The following is an 18,609-nucleotide window of genomic DNA, read 5'->3' on the forward strand; positions in this document are numbered from 1 at the left end:
ATTTCCAGAGTATATAAATAAGGACTAAAAATATGTGTTTGAGAAAGGGAAATTAGTGTACTGTATACTATATACATATTCTATTGAAATTGACAATTAGTGACGATCATGTATTACAGTTACGGTGTATGCGTAACAAGGGAAACGTGACGTAACAACAAAAGAGCCGTCGGATAAAGCGAATTCACGGTTTCCTGCGAATATCGATAATGTCCGTCATAACAATTAACTTGATCCGCGTACTCTATCGGATTTTGTGATAACAGATAATTGATAATTGATAATTAATTATTAATAATTGGCTCATTATCACTTTACCTATTGTTTTGGTCATTAATAAAAATTAAAGGACAATTTCAATAGTAATTTATATTTTTAATCTGATAAATTTACAAAACCTTCCAATTATTTTTGTTAAAATATCAATGATCTTTATGTGAAGAAAGTGATTTTTTTATTAAAATTTAATTTAGATATTGGCTTAATATAAGGGACAAGCGCCGGAAATTAAAAATCGAATAATAATACCTTATAAATGGGTAAAAAAATGAGACAAGATGCCTCACGAAATGGTAATATAAATTGAGTACGTGTTCTGCTTGCGGAATTCATTAAAATCAATTGCAAGCTTCTTAAACTTGGTTACAGAAAATTTAACAAATTTCTCATTTAAAAACATTTCCTTTAGTATAATCTTATTTTAACTTTTATACTTTAAAGAAATGAATCAAATCATGATTATTTAAATTTTTTCCATTAGAAATCATCAATTTTTTCTTATAGAATTTTAAATTTTTTAGATATTAACATTAATAATGATTAGAACTACTCAAAAACACAAAAAAAAAAATTTAGTTCCAAAAGTCACCACTAGGTGTCCAAATGGCGCTGTTTCTTCTCGCTTGCAGAAATTAATTTCCAGGGTATTTAATAGTAAATTTGAATTTGGCCATCAGGAAATGATTAATGACTTTTCAAGACCAATTATTTTTTATGTTTAACTCAGAAAATTTTAATTTACAGCTAGATTATTTTTTAATATTTTTTCTGTAATTAAACATCAATATTTTTGATGAATTTAGCTTGAGAATAAGTCAGAGTATCTTAAAATAAAAAAAAAATTTAGTTCCAAAAGTCATCACTAGGTGTCCAAATGGCGCTGTTTCTTCTCGCTTGCAGAAATAAATTTCCAGGCTATATATTAGTCAACTCTTTTTTTTTGTTCGAGATGCAATTTTTCTTATTTCATGAAATTACCGCTAGGTGGCAATTTGGCGCTTTTTTCTCGCTTGTAGAAATAAATTTTCAGAATTGTATTTTCGTAGAAATTCACAGCAATGAGGTGAAATTTAAGTCTCCTGTCTCTTCAAAGATGCTCGTTTGTCTCGGAAGCTTGTCCGTAATCCCCGAAGTTGGACAATCACTTTGATGTTGAGCTTAAAAGTCACCCCTTGTACGCCAACGTCTTCGTTATTTTCACTAACAATATCTCTCTATTTCCGAGTACTTGATAAGATGGCGCTTGCAAAATCGGAAGTAGAAAAGCTTACACAGAGACTTAAACAGTTGAAGAATAATTTAATCGGTTACTTACCAGTTAACAGAGTATAAAATTATATAAGAGCGTCATAACATTTATACTAATAGATGGTAAACATTTAAGCTGTGTGAGACTGAAATAGTTAGTGATAAAATAAAGTTAAGAGGCTCACGTCTCACGTCTCTGTGATTCCGACGTTTTCTAGTGTCTGTCCTTAAGCTTCTATCCAAAAAGGCATCACTGCACCTGGCAAGTGGCAAAGCTTCTTATCATTCTGATAACTATTAAATTCATTCGTTTAAAAACATTTCATAAATTTATAGTTTACACTTCAGAAACAAAACAATCTATATGACGGAAAATTATCATCTGTTGTTTTAATACCACGCTTTTGACGTATTATTTTAACAAATATCAAATGTTTGTTTGGAAAATAGTTCACTTACACTGAGTAATAGACTTCAGCGCTTTTCAACGAAATCAAAATAATAGTATGATTTTTTTCAGATTTACGTCACTTTTTTTTATTCCCACCCGATTATTGACTAAATTACTTAAAGGATTATCGTTGAAATACTTTATGATGAAAGCTAGAACTTCAAAGAAGCCCCAGAAAGAAAGAAAGTGTTAGTTTTAAAAGTCACCGCTAGGTGGCTAGGTGGCGCTGTTCTTTCTCGCATGTAATAGTGTATTTCTAAGATTTTTTAGGTAAAATCTCCTAAGTATGCTTTTTTTTTAATTTATCTAGAGGTTCTAGGACATTTTTTAAATAATTTTGATAAAAATGCATTTTTTAATTACTTCCTCACTAATTTTTGACTATTCAAAGTGTACTTGTCAAGAAACTTACCTTATTTTCTGCAATAAAACCCTAAAATTTCTTAATTAGGACCAAAAAAAATGTTCGTTCTAAAAGTCACCGCTAGATGGCCAGGTGGCGCGGTTCCTTCTCGCATGTAAAAGCGTATTTCTTAGATTTTTTAGGTAAAAATACTAATTATGTTGAGTAATTATGTTGGGTAAGAAAAGATTGAGAAGGGAATGTAGAGAGAATCATCTTAATGTGAGTTTATAGAATATGCGAGAAAAAATTATTAGATAGCTCGGACTGGGATTCGAACCTAGAACCTTCCGAAGACATGTCGGCTACTTACCTACAATAAGACCCCAAAATTTATTAATTAGGGCCAAAAAAATGTTAGTTCCAAAAGTCACCGCTAGGTGGCTAGGTGGCGCTGTTCCTTCTCGCATGTAATAGTATATTCCTAAGATTTTTTTAGCTAAAATATCTTAATTATGCTATTTTTTTATTAATCTTAAAGTTTTAGGGCATTTTTTTTTTAATTTTAATAAAAAATCATTTTTTAATTACTTACTCATTAATTTTTGACTAATTATAGTGCACTTATCGGGACACTTACCTTATTTTCTACAATAAGACAGTAAAATTTATAAATTAGAGCCAAAAAAATGTTTAGTTCCTAAACTCACCGTTAGGTGGCCAGATGGCGCGGTTCCTTCTCGCGTGTGATAATGTATTTCTAAGATATTTAAGTCAAAAATGAACTTTTGAGGTTTATTCTAGTAAATCTAGGTTCTAGCTTTGCACTATACAATGCACTATGAAATTTAATAATCAAAAATTGACAATTAAATAATAATAATTGAAATATGTAAATGAATAAAATGAAAACAGAGTAGAGTTCAATTAACAGTTCGCGATCAAAGCAAATATTATGTATAATATTAAAATTATCATATTGCTGTTGACGTAATTACCGCCCGATGGAATATACCTGGGAAATAATCTAACTAATATAAATATGTTTATATATATTTATAGAAGAATTTTCCGATAATTATTAAAACCGCCGTCAGTTATGTTTTACACCGGTATAACTGACTAGTTTTAATTAAAATCACGAAATAAATGCCCGGGTAATTAGTGTCACTCAACTCAAAGTGTAAAGTTAAATATTTCGAATAAATAAAAATATTTATTATTAAATTATATAAAATATAGTTTTAAAGAAAAATCAAACGAAAAAAAAAATTTTGATAAAATTGAATTCAATTGTGGCATTACATTGGTCGCACGTATTTTCTCTAAGGATAACAAATAAGGGATGTACGTATATTGACTTAAGGAAAAGGCGACACGAAAAAAGAGAACTAAAGCTGGAAAAGTGAGAAAAAGGTTCCGTAGAGTGAGATTCGATGTGAGAAAGAGAGAAGATACGCTCTATTCACGTATATTCAATGTTCGGTACGCCGCGAGGCACACCACAATAGGATTACCAACTGGTGAAGAGCTCGGATTCGTCGGAACTGTATTATACTTTCTGTTAGGCAAAAAAAAACCCTGTTCTTATAACTAAAAATATTTACTACTACAATAGAACTTGATTTTAAATTGAAATTACTTTTAGATTGTAAATAAATAAGTTTTTGTTTATTGAAAATTGATTTTTTTGAGGGATTATGCTTAAGGAAACTTCAAAGTATAAAAAAAAATAAAAAGTGTTTAGTTCCCAAAGTCACCGCTAGGTGGCTAAGTGGCGCTGTTTTCTCTCGCTTGCAGAAATAAATTTCCAGGGTATATATTAACATTTCTTAATCAAAATTGCAATCTATATTATTAATGACTGAAAAAAAATTCGTAATTAAAAATTGAGACATTAGTTAGTAAAAGTATTAATTAAAAGTTACAAATTTATAAATTTTGTCGTGAAATAGGTCGTAGATACTTCGAAGTATCGAAAAATAATTTTAAAAAATTTAGTTCTAAAAATCACCGCTAGGCGGAAAAGTGGCGCTGTTCTTTCGCTTTGCAGAAATAAATTTCCAGGATATATATTAACACTTTTTTAGTCATAATTTGAATCTATGTTATTAAAGACAGAAAAAAAATTCTTAATTAAAAATTGGGACATTAATTATTAAAAGTATTAATTAAAAGTTACAAATTTATAAATTTTGTCGTGAAATAGGTCGTAGATACTTCGAAGTATCGAAAAATAATTTTAAAAAATTTAGTTCTAAAAATCACCGCTAGGCGGAAAAGTGGCGCTGTTCTCTCTCGCTTGTAGAAATAAATTTCCAGAGTATTTAACAATTAATCCAGTTTCTTATCTCATGATTTATTCTTTGGACATAAAATAAATATAAATACCCCAAAAAAAAAAAAACAATGCAAGCATAAACGTAATAAATAACTCGACGTCAGCAGGAAGCATAACTTATGATTATTATGTATACATATAAGGGATGAAATACGTCAAAGGCAAACTTCCGGATCGTCATGGGTTTAGCCATAAACCGCGACTTATCCAAGCGTCATCTTCATCCTTTAATTCTCATTTTTATTCAAACAGATTCCGGGGTTGCAATACACACAGAAATTTTTTATTATTAAAAATAACCAAATCAATAACACGCGGTCATTAAATCACTAACCTTTTCCCGATTGTTTAAACACCTTGCATTATTATTCGAATGACAATTGGCGTATTGACGAAACTGGATTACCCGCCCTCATTTACGCGGCAAGCACTTCACTTTCCCCCCCCCCCCACTATTTTAACAGAAACTGGGCTTTATTCGGTAAAACCACCTCACTCCCTTTTCCCAGTGCGTACTACTTCACATTATTCATTGTATATATACACCGGCAATGTTATTCCATTATCAACCTTCGTGCTTGATAATTACGCTGTTAATCGTCAGAGATACCCCAGATACCCCAGCTCTATTATTTATTTATTCATAATATCATAATACTATCCCTTTAATTATCTGTTTATTATTATTACTTTTTACGAGTGTTTTTTTTTTGGGTTATAAAAAAGTTATTAATTATAATTTTATTTTCATATAAATAATTATGATTAACCCTAATTATGTAAATAGACACTTTAATAACTGTTTTAACGTCATTTAAAGCCTTAAACAAAATTTCAAACTACTCCTTTTAAATACTCGAGAAATTAGTTTCTGCAAGTGAGAGAAAAAGTGCCAGTTAGCCACCTAGCGGCAACATTAATAACTAACCTGCTGAATTAATTTTTGGGGCTAAATATCGAGTTTCTAGTATAAACTCTGGAAATTTATTTCTACAAGCGAGGGAAAAAGCGCCAAACTTTTTCACCTAGCGGTGATTTTTAAAACTAAAATTGTTTAAATTATATTTAGATACTTTAAAGTATCTACGACCTATTTCACAACCAAATTTATAAATTTGTAACTTTTAATTAGTACTTTTACTAACTAATGTCTCAATTTTTAATTACGAATTTTTTTTCAGTCATTAATAACATAGATTGTAATTTTGACTAAAAAAGTGTTAATATATACTCTGGAAATTTATTTCTGCAAGCGAGAAAGAACAGCGCCACTTTGCCACCTAGCGGTGACTTTACGAACTAAACACTTTTTTTTATATTTTTGGGTACTTTTGATTATACTCAAGCCAAATTTCGTACTTAAATATACAAAATGATAAAATTTAGTAGAAAAATTGATGCATAATATAAATTATTGTAGATTTTATAAAAAAATTTATGAAATACCATGATAGGAAAGGACTTTGAATACCGATTGTAATCTCAAACCCGAACGGTATCTTTCTCCCGGAATCCTTTTACCGAAGTTCCTCCCTCTTCCTTTTTCCGTTGGCAAACAAGACAAGACACTAGTATAAAAAGCCTTAAAAATAAGGGAATATGAAATAAGGTAAAAGTCGAGGTTGTCAAACAGTTTCCTGGGATCTTACTCTATGACATTGAGTGTAAAACTCACATACTGATTCAATCGGCGTCTGTAACAACTAAAAAGGCTTTTTGCCAATGGATTGTGTGACACTAATGCACTCTGCATTTCAAATGATCTTTTTTTACCCCCTTAAAGACGTCGTGTTCTGCGTAGTATTAACGAAATTATCCTGTCCGACATCTTTAGGTTGCATAATTTATAACCCAGCAAGTAAATCCTAATAGCTAATGCTTAGCCGATGTAACCATCAATGTTTCAGTTGTTGTCCGGGTGACAATTAAGATTTAATGGCTCACTCGGGTAAAATCGCTGAATCAATACCTTTATCATCAATTATTCCGTGTTTTCTTGAATTACTGCTGTCACAGCCGGCATTTTACAATATTTACATACCTTCATTCTAAGTCTCTACTAGTGAGAGGGAACAGTGCCACTTTTTTCTCCAGGCGGCGACTTTTGGAACTAAAATTTAAAAAATTGTATCATTGATGTCTTTACCTTCTAAATATTAATTTTTTTGATAAAATTTAATTAATAAAGTGTATATATTTTATGATTACAGGACTGTTTAGAACTTCCGGTCAACTACTGCCAGGTACAATGTGTGATCATCAGTTTATAAGCTCACAAATTACAAAACAACATGGAAGATTTTACTCACCTCATTATCCGTCATCATATCCAAAAAATTGTCGCTGTACATATTTATTCCGTGCGAGGTTAAAGGAACGTGTACGGGTTGTTTTTGAAGAAATTTCACTGCAAAAAGGTGATCTGAGGTGAGCAATATTTAAAATAACATAATGTGTACTCTGGAAAAATGTTTCTACTAGCGAGAAAAACTAGTGCCAATACGACGCCTAGCGGTGACTTTTGGAACTAAAATTTTTTTTTGTGTTTTTGGGTGATTTCAAGGTTTCTTAACAATAATAAGTGACAAAAATTGTAATTAGTAAATTTTGTCAGGGTATATAAGGGGGAAGATGTAAAGTATCTGATCTTATTAAGTAAAATCGTCTTAAGTGAAAATTCTAAAGTAACTGTAAACTAGGTTAGTGACAGAAATAATAATGAAAAGTATTGATCATATGACAATAATAGGACGGGGTCGATAATAAAATTTCATTTAAATTTAGAGTCTAGTGAGCGGTAAATGGCAGATTGTACTAGATTCAAGATTGCTTGTGTGAATAAAAATTTATAAGAATTTAACTTTTTTATCTTTCTAGTATATATATGATTGAATAGAAATAAAGCTGAGACACTTCCAAGCGTATTCAATTATCACCCGGTATTACGGATGAGGACAAAATAAAAAAAAAACCGAAGCGGAAAAAAAGTTTACGGTGAATTAGAGAGGAAAAAATTGTGATTGTCGCGAGTCTATATTCTGTCAGGTTAGTCTTATACTGCTAGAGCACTTGTAGATTTAATTACAAGTAAATTTGATCAAATAATTCCAAGTCCAAGTCAAATATCCTGAAATTTATTTACCCTTGTTGATTTCGTGATTTTTCAAGCAAATTTGTTCATTTTACCGTATAAAATGGCAATATTTATCGGAAAAATCATCTTGGTCCTTCAATTTAGAGTTTTTTTTGCTCCAGGACTTAAATTAACTCTACATGCAACTTATCTAGCGAGAAAAATCAGCGCCACTTGGCCACCTACCGGTGACTATTGGAACTAAATTTAAAAAAATTGTTTTATGGCTATTTGAAGGCTTTAGGAGCTAAAATTAACATAATTTATAGTTTTTAGAGCTTGAAAGCAATAAAAATGATTTGTATCGATTGAATTAGAGCTTCAAACCGACCCCAGCAATAAACGGAGCACTCTCTGTCAACTTAAAGAGATTCAATGGGGAAAAAGTGGAATAACATCACTTGAATCGTATAAAATTTAAATTTTCCAAAGCCATTATTATTATTATATAATAATAAAATATACATAGTCAAATTTAGCTGGGTAGAGAATTAAAGGGACAACTAATGGAAGAAGGTATAAGTATTCTGATTTTCATGAATAATATTCTCGAAAAATATAACAGTCGACGTCTCATTTCGGATTACTCATTTTGTAACCTCAATCTCTCTCTCTCTCTTTATCCTCGACATTTCATATATTTATTCTTCAGAGTCGTTATAGTGGATAGACGACCTCGGAATTGACTTAATGCCATTACGAGAACTCTCTTCGTTTTCAATGAGAAAATTATGAGGTAAACTCCCCTGATGACTGTACAAACAAAAAATCGAGTAGATTGCTATTAAGTCTTTTTAATTTTTAAAAGTTCTATTCAAGCTTCGTATCATTATTTTTGTCAATTCGAGCCTCTTCTACATCATCTTCACTCTAAAAAACATTATATTACCTAAAAAGTGTTAAAATATCATAAATAAGCCTTTTTATTTCTCTATAAGTGAGAAAAAAAAACGCCAGATAGCCACCTAGCGGCGATTTTTAGAACTAACCTATCTCGGAATCTTTAAATTGATTCTTTGGGCCAAATATCGTAGATACAAATAAATAACTAGACTTTTTTTATAAATTTTCCTGTTAAATACCTTAGAAATTTATTTCTGCAAGCAAGAGATAACAGCGCCACGTGGCCACCTAGCGGCAACTTTGAAAACTAAACTTTTTTTTTACATTTCTAGGTAATTTTCATTGTTGTCTTTCAAAATATTAACATAAAAATTCTCCATCCCTATTTTTAAGCCCTAAAATCAATCATTTTTAATTTACCTTCAAATTATCGATTAAAACCAATCTAAAGAACAAAAAAATACTTATTATTCTCCAGTAATCATCTTTTCAGATAAAAATTTGAATTTCTTAAATATATACTCTGGAAATTTATTTCTGCAAGCGAGAGATAACAGCGCCACTTGTCCACCTAGCGGTGATTTTGGGAACTAAATTCAAAAACTTTATAAATCTTGTCTAGATTTATTTTTTAACCTAATTTTTTGGATTTTTCAAGTAAATTATCCAAAAATATGACATAAAACCATATAAGTCACAATAAAAATACGATATCATCACACGCGAGTAACCTTTCGATTTACTTAGGTATCCATACACTTTACGAGCACTTGTAACTTAAAATCCCGAAAGTTTGTATCGAGAAAGTACAAAGCCATGAATCCTAGAGTAAACTACAATTTTATTGCTACTAAAATGTCCGCTACTAAACTTTGGGGATAAATTTTCTATGATCAAACTCCCCTTTTTTATGATACCAGTCTTTCAATTATCATAATCACAAGAGCTAGACTAGCATCAATATAGAGTTAAATCGTCCATATCTATAAACTAGACTCTTTGCAATCGATGTGAGATGACGTTTCTCCGTCACTACTCGATCCATCTTCCGAATTGATTTCTTTTTTATTTTTCCGATCTTTAAACTGCATCGTGGACTTTTTCTTTATAAAGAAGTTTTCTAACCACTTCATCTCTCATCGTTACACTTACCAGCTCAGCGAAGCAGCCAAGTGCTCACTTGGGTTTCAATATGTGTCACTTAAGAAAAATTTCCTCCTATTGTTCGCGATAAATCATCAAAACTATTTTCTTTTTTTAATTAAAATACCAAAACCTCTCACAATGCAATTCACCCTCTTTGATTTAATATTCTAGTTAAATCCGTCAATATATGCAAAAATACTCACCTTTTTAATAAAAAATCAAATGTCCTACCAAAAAGGTCCTTATCAATATTTCTTTATCTCTAACCCTTTCCCAAGAATCCCCTTTTTCAAAACTCACCCCCTCAGATTGATAAAAACCTGATAATTCACGAGTTCAATAATTAAACTTCCAGTTGCTTGAACAAAGCCGACTTGATCAGAATTCACGACGGCACCCAGTCTCAAGCTCCGATAATAGCTGTCCTTTGCAACGAAGCCACGGAAATAGAAATCCTGAGCACCGGGCCGAACCTTTACATCGAGTTCGTCGCTAATTCTGAGTGGCCTGGTCAAGGTTTCAAAGCTGCGTTCCAGTTTCAGCCGATCGACGATATCAATACAGGTTAGTTATCATCTATTTATCTTATCATCATAATATCCTTCAAATTCACTTTTACTTGGCTAGATTCCTTCCTAGATACCCTAAAAAGTCATTCGATTACTTAAATATCCAATTTATCGACTTACAGGTTATGGGCCCAGGCCCTGACAACATAATATTCCGTTTTTTTCTTTTCAATTCTATTTGGTACCTTTTTAATCATCAAAGTTATCAAAATAAATCAATTCTAATACAACCTAACTAAACTAGTTTAAATTTTAATTATAGTCTTAAATTATTATCAAAATTGTATTAAAATTTAATATTAAAAGACTTTAGTTGAAAAAAAGGAAACTGTAGGGTCTTAAACAGAAAATTCACTCCTTTGTCTATATTCACTTTTACTTTGCTAGATTCTTTCCTAAATACCCTAAGAAGCCATTATATTGGTCGAAAATCCATTTTGTCGACTTACAGGTTATGGGCCCAGGTCCTGAAACCAAAAAATCCCGTTTTTTTCTTATCAATTTTTTTTGGTACCTTTTTAATCATCAAAGTTATCAAAATAAATTTATTTTAATACAAGATATCACTAAAATGAAACCTACCATTTAAATTCTTCAAACAAAATTGCATTCCTCCAATTAAAATTAAAATTTACTCTTTATTTCTTGCGATAATTGTAGTAAACTTTGATATTAAAATAATCTAGTTAAAAAAAAGTGAACTGCATATTTTTAAACGTAAAATAAGATCTTGATGATACCTTTAATGATATTAAAACAATCTACCTTATCAATTCTTGAATTTTGGTTACCTACAATACCTACAATACCTACAATATCAAGAATATCTTGAATTTCAATTGATAAAGCAGGAACCTTATTGTTGCAACCTTTATTTAGCTTTAGATAAAAATAATACCTTCTTTACCGATGAAAGGTATCAATGGGATGTACCAACAGCAGATCCTAGGTCTTATCATGTTGAATCAAATACACTTTCTGAATTATCATCTAAATTCTGGTAATTTTGAAGCTTATGAAGGAAAAGAAGGTATTTAAGGTACGGTTGTTAAAATGTAGGATCAATAAGCTTTTAGACAAGGGAATAAGAGAGGTAGGAGTTAGAGGAAGAAGTTAGACGTAGGAGTAAGGGAACTGGGGAGGTGTAACAGTTTGTACATCATCGTCCCTTACATTGGTAGCCGTCCCTGCTGCAATTAACGGCACTGTATATTCAACAACATAATTACAATAATGTGTTGCAGAGGTAGACAAGACTGTCCCAGGAGTCGTAACATCCAACCCTAGGTACTCGGTCATCGGACCGGCTGTCAGTGCTACCAGTAAGTATCACATTAATTAATTCAATCGTTTGTTAGGATTCTTAACTTAAGGAGGACATTTTTTGAAGGGAATAGGGAATATTGTTAGTGGGTGCAAGATGAAAATAACGGATCTTCGGAAAACCGAATTTAGATTACCGGATTTGGATTTGCATAGATATAAACTATTTTACCTTTTATAGGGAATTGCAATCTGGTACGCGGGATTCCAATCAACGGATTTCCGATAATCGTACTGGATAATGGAGATTGAGGGGTTGTGGTTGACTTTTTAGTTATAGTGTTTAGGTCAAAAATATGAGCATTAAATTTATTCAATACTCCTCATACTTATAATTATTTACAAATAGATAATTATATACGGCTGATCAAAATACCTGAAAATTTTTTGAATTGCCAGCTCAAAAAAATCAAATTATAACAAATCAAATCAATATTCAGCTGGCAAATTCAATCAGGAGCTTCCCTTAAGATATACCAAAAGATTAAAAAATAAATTGAGATTAAAAATAGATATTTTATGAAGTTATCGTGGTTGCACCTTTGATAAATCTCCACTAAAAGGCATTAAACCAATTTTTTATGTAAAAATACCAATTTTGTAACATTTTATGTGGTCTTACCCTTTAGAATCATCAATAATCATTGATAACTCCGACCTAGATTGATTAGAATAGTGGATTTAACCTAATTAGCGTTTGGTTGTTGCTTTTCTACAATCCAGTGTATTATTGACATCCAGCTAGGAGCCATCCACTGCTTTGAAGCTATCCGCATTACAAGCTCAATGTGAACTATCACATTGGGACTATCATCGGAAGCTGAAGGTTGTAAAGCTCTGGATGAAAATCCGGAAATGATCCCTATTCCTTCCAGGATAAGATGAATCCTGAATTAAAATTGTATTTTGTCGGTTAAATATAAAAAATAATCGCATTAATCATTTCCTGAAAACCAAATTTAAGTTTGCTATTAAATACCCTAGAAATTTATTTCTGCAAGCGAGAAGAAACAGCACCACTTGCCCACCTAGCGGTGATTTTTAGAACTAAATTTTATTTTAGCATCATTTGACGCATTCTCAAGTTAAATTCATCAAAAATATTGATGTTTACTTAAAAAAAAAAAATATTAAAAAATAATCGCATTAATCATTTCCTGAAAGCCAAATTAAAGTTTGCTATTAAATACCCTGGAAATTTATTTCTGCAAGCGAGAAGAAACAGCGCCACTTGGCCACCTAGCGATGACTTTTAGAACTAAATTTTATTTTTTATTTTAGCATACTCTGACGCATTATCAAGCCAAATTCATCAAAAATATTGATGTTTACGTACAGAAAAAAATATTTAAAAATAATCTAGCTTTAAATTAAAATTTTCTGCTTTAAATATGACAAATAATCGCTCTTAAAAGATTATTAATCATTTTCTGAAGGTCAAATTTAAAATCGCTATCAAATACCCTGGATTGTTTGATTTATACAGTTGGTTGATTTAGAATCTTCATCAAGATGTTGATTTTCCATCTGGAATCCAGAATTAGGTCCACGATCTTGAAGATAGCTTAGGTATCTATCATAATTATCAATCAGGATGTAAAATTTTAGGATGTCTCGAGGTAAGTTAAGACAATCCGTTATTGTCAATCATGTAGGACAGATGTCACTCCTCCATCTCTGTCTGTATCCTGTATCCTGCTTGCAGTAGTATTCCCAGTGGTATCAGCAAGGATACAGTGTATAACGTGTCATAGCCCTTGGTGTACCGCAACGTCGCGCACAATGAAGCTTGAGCTATAAACCTAGATCCACCTGAGACCACCATCCTCTCTGTAGCTCTCTATGTTCTCTTCATATGTCATACATTATTCTATAGATCCCATGGAGGGAAGGGGAAGGGATACATTAGGTAACGTGTGTTTTGAAAATTAATAAATGCACTCACTTTCTACTTTAAGGTGCGGCCGCAACAATATTATCCGCAAAATATTCATAAATTTTATTTTTCTAGATAAAAAATAGTAATACGAAGAATTCGTTGGCACTGTCACTTATGCAAACATTTCAATCGATAAATTCTTGTCTTTCGCTTGGGAAGATTCAATCGGATTCCACCTTTGACTTGCTAGTGTTGAATGGCTTTTCTAGGGAGGATTTTTCCTTGAATTGAGACTTTCAAGCGCAAAAATTGTAACTGGTTGATATAAAAAGGAAATTTGTTTCTGCAAGCGAGAATAAAAGGCGTCAATTAGCCACCTAGCGGTGATTGTAAGAATGTAAAATTAAAATTGTATTTTCTGGGTTAAATATCAAATCGTGTCCTGAAGACCAAATTTAAGTTTGACTATTAAATACCCTGGAAATTTATTTCTGCAAGCGAGAAGAAACAGCGCCACTTGGCCACCTAGCGGTAACTTTTATAACTAAATTTTATTTTTTTATTTTAGCATACTCTGACGTATTCTGAAGCTAAATTCATCAAAAATATTGATATTTACTTACAGAAAAAAATATTAAATAATAATCTACCTGTAAACTGAAAATTTTTGGGTTAAATAATAAAAAATAATCGCTCTTAAAAAATCATTGATCTTTTCTTGAAGGCCAAATTTAAGTTTGCTATTAAATACCCTGGTAATTAATTTCTACAAGCAAAAGAAAATAGCGCCACTTTGTCACCTAGCGGTGACTTTTGGAACTAAATTCTTTTTTGTTTTTTTGGCTAATTTAGAGACTTAGAGGGTTTTTTTTTTATGGATTTTAAAGTTTCTGTATTGAATTATTATTAAAGATCAGTAGTTATATATATACAACACTATCAGGACGTCAATTACGACCCGACAATCTCTGAGGGATTTATAAAAGAACGGGTTGGGTTTCCATCTCTAGGATTGACACTACCTTCCGCAGTTGGAGATAGAGTTGGTGGGTTTTTACTGTGAAATGAGATAACCCCAGATAGGATGAGATGAAAAAGAGAGATGGATAGAGATGTAGAGAGATGTAGAGAGATCAACGAGTGTCGTGGTTGGGATTCACTGACTCGTTTCATGGTCTCTCGGCGCTTTGAATTGATGTCGGGTTCAACCTGCTAAATAATAATGATAATAATAATAATAATAAATCTAAGATGCAGTAAGGCCTTTAGATGACCCTTCTACTATTTTTTTAATAAAAATATTGGAATATAGAGTTTCGACTAATGGAAATTTTTTGATGGACTGGTTTGTTGTTAAAATTAATTAAAAAATATACGATGAGTTGTTTTACAATATTTAATATTTACTCGAAACTTTTTCTATTTATTTCAATTTTTATAACCGACCAACGACTTCAATAAAACTTTGTTAATTTATTTATCAGTAGCTCGGGGATTTATGATTAAATGGTGGCTTCTTCAAAAAATACGATGTAAGCCGTAATAATTTTTTGCGGTGAATTGAAATGGAGATTTTTATCCAGCTTGACGAGTTCGCGAATAAAATTTAAGTGGATTGCAGATGTAAATTTAAGTAAAAAAAAGTACGGGTGTAATTAAAATTTTAATTTACAGCTAGATTATTTTTTAATATTCTTTTCTGTAAGTAAACATCAATATTTTTGATGAATTTAGCTTGAGAATGCTCCAGAGTATGCGAATATTAAAAAAAAAAAAATTAGTTCTAAAAGTCACCGCTAGGTGGCAAACTGGCGCTGTTTCTTCTCGCTTGCAGAAATTAGTTTCTAGAGTATTTAAAAGCAAACTAAAATTTAGCCTTTAGGAAATGATTAATAATCTTTTAAGAGCGATTATTTTTTATATTTAACCCAAAAAATTTTAATTTAAAGCTAGATTATTTTTTAATATTTATTTCTGTAATTAAATATCAATATTTTTGATGAATTTAGCTTTTAAATGCATCAGAGTATGCAAAAATAAAAAAATAAAATTTGGTTCTAAAAATCACCGCTAGGCGGCAAAGTGGCGCTGTTTCTTCTCGTTTGCAGAAATAAATTTCCAGAATATAGAATACCCCAAAAAAATTCCTAAAATCATTGTTTTCAACTGACATGAAAATATTTATGAGAATTTATAAATAAATAAATAAAATTTACACGCGTATACAATTAATCACTTCTAGAATTAATTGAAGTGCTGTTGAGAGTGATTTCAAAAGGACCTAGCACTACTTTGATCATCGAAGCACTTGAGAATGATTAAATTCACACATCGGAGCTTTTTGCTTATCTACCGCTACACTAATATCGTCACACTACTATATTAAGCTACAAGACATCACCGTCAACCACAATACCCTACCCCACTACCCCTTCCGTCTTTCGGAAAATCAACAAAATTCGCTTACACTTACGGTTATCACATACGGCTCAATGACAATAATTGGGGATTTAGAAGCTTACTTTATAAATTTATCTTCCAACAGATGTCACCGATAGTTGGCTCGTAAATTCTTGTACTGCTTCGCTCGTAAATAAATCTTGAAACAGTAAAAGGAGTCACAGAGTGAATAGGGATTTCAAAAAACTAAGTCTACTACTTATTTACTACCTTTTTTTTTCTTGTGGTACCGGAATTATTTAGCAAAGTGCATCACTTTATTGCTTACGGCTTTGTAATAATGATCTGCACTGCGGGTTTTAACCCGCGTCTACTTTCTGTTGTGATTTTCCACTGGTCAATTTTAGTAAATTAACAGGTTATGGGCCCAGACATTTTTGCAGTAACTTTTAATCCACTATTTAAAATCAATTTAAAGAGACTTAGATCAATTTCTTGATTAGTTTTTGAGTTATAGTCATTGCAAAATTAAACCTTCTACAGGTTATGGGCCCGATAAATCTAAAATTGTAATTTTTGGGTTAAATATTGAAGATACAAAATTATAAGAGTCCTTATAAGTAGGGCTAGTAATTCCCTATCGAAAAGGTCATCAATTTTTCCGTATTTTGATAATTTTCTAGCCAGAAGATAAAATAAAAAGCCGACCAACAGGTTATGGGCCCCAGACTTTTTTAAGGTAATTTTAAAAGACAAATTCTGGGTTAAATATGTTGAATTCCAAAGTACAATTCAATTCTTTTCATATACCTTTATAATTCCTTCCTGCAATTCACTAATGATTGTAATAGGATTTACAATGACTCATTACTTTCATACATTATATTATGTTTGTACTTAAGTAAAATTAATATTTGTAAGTCAGTTACTAAGAATACACTGACTTATAAACATCTAATTATTATTAATCAACCAAACCTAAACATTATTATTAATACTTGCTACAGGTTATGGGCCCAGACTTATTTAAGGTAATTTTAAAACTTAAATTCTGGGTTAAATATTGGAGATATGAAAAAATCATAAGAGACCTTTTTTGTAGAGACTAAAATTTTCTATAAAAAAAAAATCCATCACTTTTTCCGTATCTTGATCATTTTTGAAGTTATGGCGATGCGAAGTTACTTGACCATATACTGGTGCAATTTTGACCCTTAAACTATCTAAAAGTCCGAATGGTAGGTTTAAATTTTTATTGATTCAAAGGATGTCAAAACAAAAGTAATAATTATTTAAACAATAAAGTAAAAATCACGGCAAAAAATAGTTTCTTTTAGCCAGAGAAGACAATTCGCTCGTAACTTGTGATAAAAAGTTTCGGTATGGAAACTTTCTCAGCGATATACCTTAAACAAAAAGTGCAATAATTACTCAAGAATATAAAGGAGCTTTGGTACTAACTGGATAATTTCTTAACGTAAAAGAAAAGCATTATTTCAAAATTTTTTAATTTCCAGAACTATTAACGGAAAAAACAAGTTTAATAAAAATAAAAATAAAAAGCTTTATTCTAAGATTGATTTATTATAAGTTTTGATTTATTTCTCGCAATCACATGAAAAATACTGGAAAAAGCTCTTCTAAGAGGAAAAAGCATAATGCATCTTTAATGTTTTGCATCATTAGGCAGATAAAGCAGCCGAGAAGTTACATTTTTTATTCATTCCTTTCAACGGTACATTTTTAACCGTCAAGATAACTAAATCGACCACAACGACTTAAATAATTCGTCAATCAATTAAATGTCTCTGAAGTTATAGATTTTATTTTGAAACTTTTTTTTGAAGAAAAGTTTCAAAAGCTTTGCAGAAAATTTAATTGAAAATATTCCAATACTTAGGAGGGGGTTAATCCAACTTTTCACTCGAGCAAAGCCGTATTGATAAAGTTTCCGAGATTTGTTTAGAATTGTATTGTTACAAGGTAACGTTAATTACAAACTAATGGGGAAGCTTTTGGGAATATCGGATGCCTGACGGTGAAATGAATGCCAGTTTTGCAGAGGCATTCTATGGATCCGTCAAAGTAGACCGGTTTATTCGCTGATGATTATTTGAATAGTCTAAAATCAATGGAGGAATGCTTTTCATGATTAACTTTGTTCATAATCCATCTGTTTGATTCTTTTTCGATCAGAATTTTTATTAAACAAAATAATTGTTTGTGATGTTGATTTTTAACCTCGATTTTTGATTAAAGGGTTAGAGATATAAAAAAATTTACTAAAATTTTTTTGTAGAGAATTTTAATTCCTACAAAAAAGATCTCTTATAATTTTTTTGTATCTCCAATATTTAACCCAGAATTTGAATTTTAAAACTACCTTAAAAAAGTCTGGGGCCCCATAACCTGTTAGTCGGATTCTTATTTTATTTCCTGGCTTGAAAATAATTAAAATACGTAAAAATTGATGACCTTTTCGATAGAGAATTAAATTTTCTACTCATAAGGACTCATGATTTTTTCGTATCGCCAATATTTAACCTATAATTTCAATTTTAACTTTCAAAAACAATTTTGGTGATGAAATTCTATTGATAGAATACAATAATGAGACTTCGTAAACAAAAGCATCAAGTTCAAGCTCAAACATC

At 30.9% G+C, this 18,609-nt stretch overlaps 1 protein-coding gene across 2 annotated transcripts in view; it reads left to right on the forward strand.

The window, feature by feature from the left end:
• LOC123264431 (suppressor of lurcher protein 1) overlaps positions 1-18,609 on the forward strand; it is a 157,047-nt gene that overhangs the window by 66,383 nt on the left and 72,055 nt on the right. Inside the window, exons 1-4 of one of the 2 annotated variants that reach the window (XM_044727726.1) lie at positions 481-572; positions 6,873-7,089; positions 10,140-10,348; positions 11,598-11,675. In XM_044727726.1, coding sequence (XP_044583661.1) covers positions 536-572; positions 6,873-7,089; positions 10,140-10,348; positions 11,598-11,675 — 541 coding nt within the window. In that variant the 5' untranslated portion in view covers positions 481-535. Of the gene's footprint in view, positions 1-480; positions 573-6,872; positions 7,090-10,139; positions 10,349-11,597; positions 11,676-18,609 lie in introns of those variants that run through there. The other variant, XM_044727725.1, reaches the window with a different exon arrangement.

Source organism: Cotesia glomerata, linkage group LG4 (assembly GCF_020080835.1).
Source record: "Cotesia glomerata isolate CgM1 linkage group LG4, MPM_Cglom_v2.3, whole genome shotgun sequence".
In the NCBI taxonomy this organism is placed as follows: Eukaryota; Metazoa; Arthropoda; class Insecta; order Hymenoptera; family Braconidae; genus Cotesia; species Cotesia glomerata.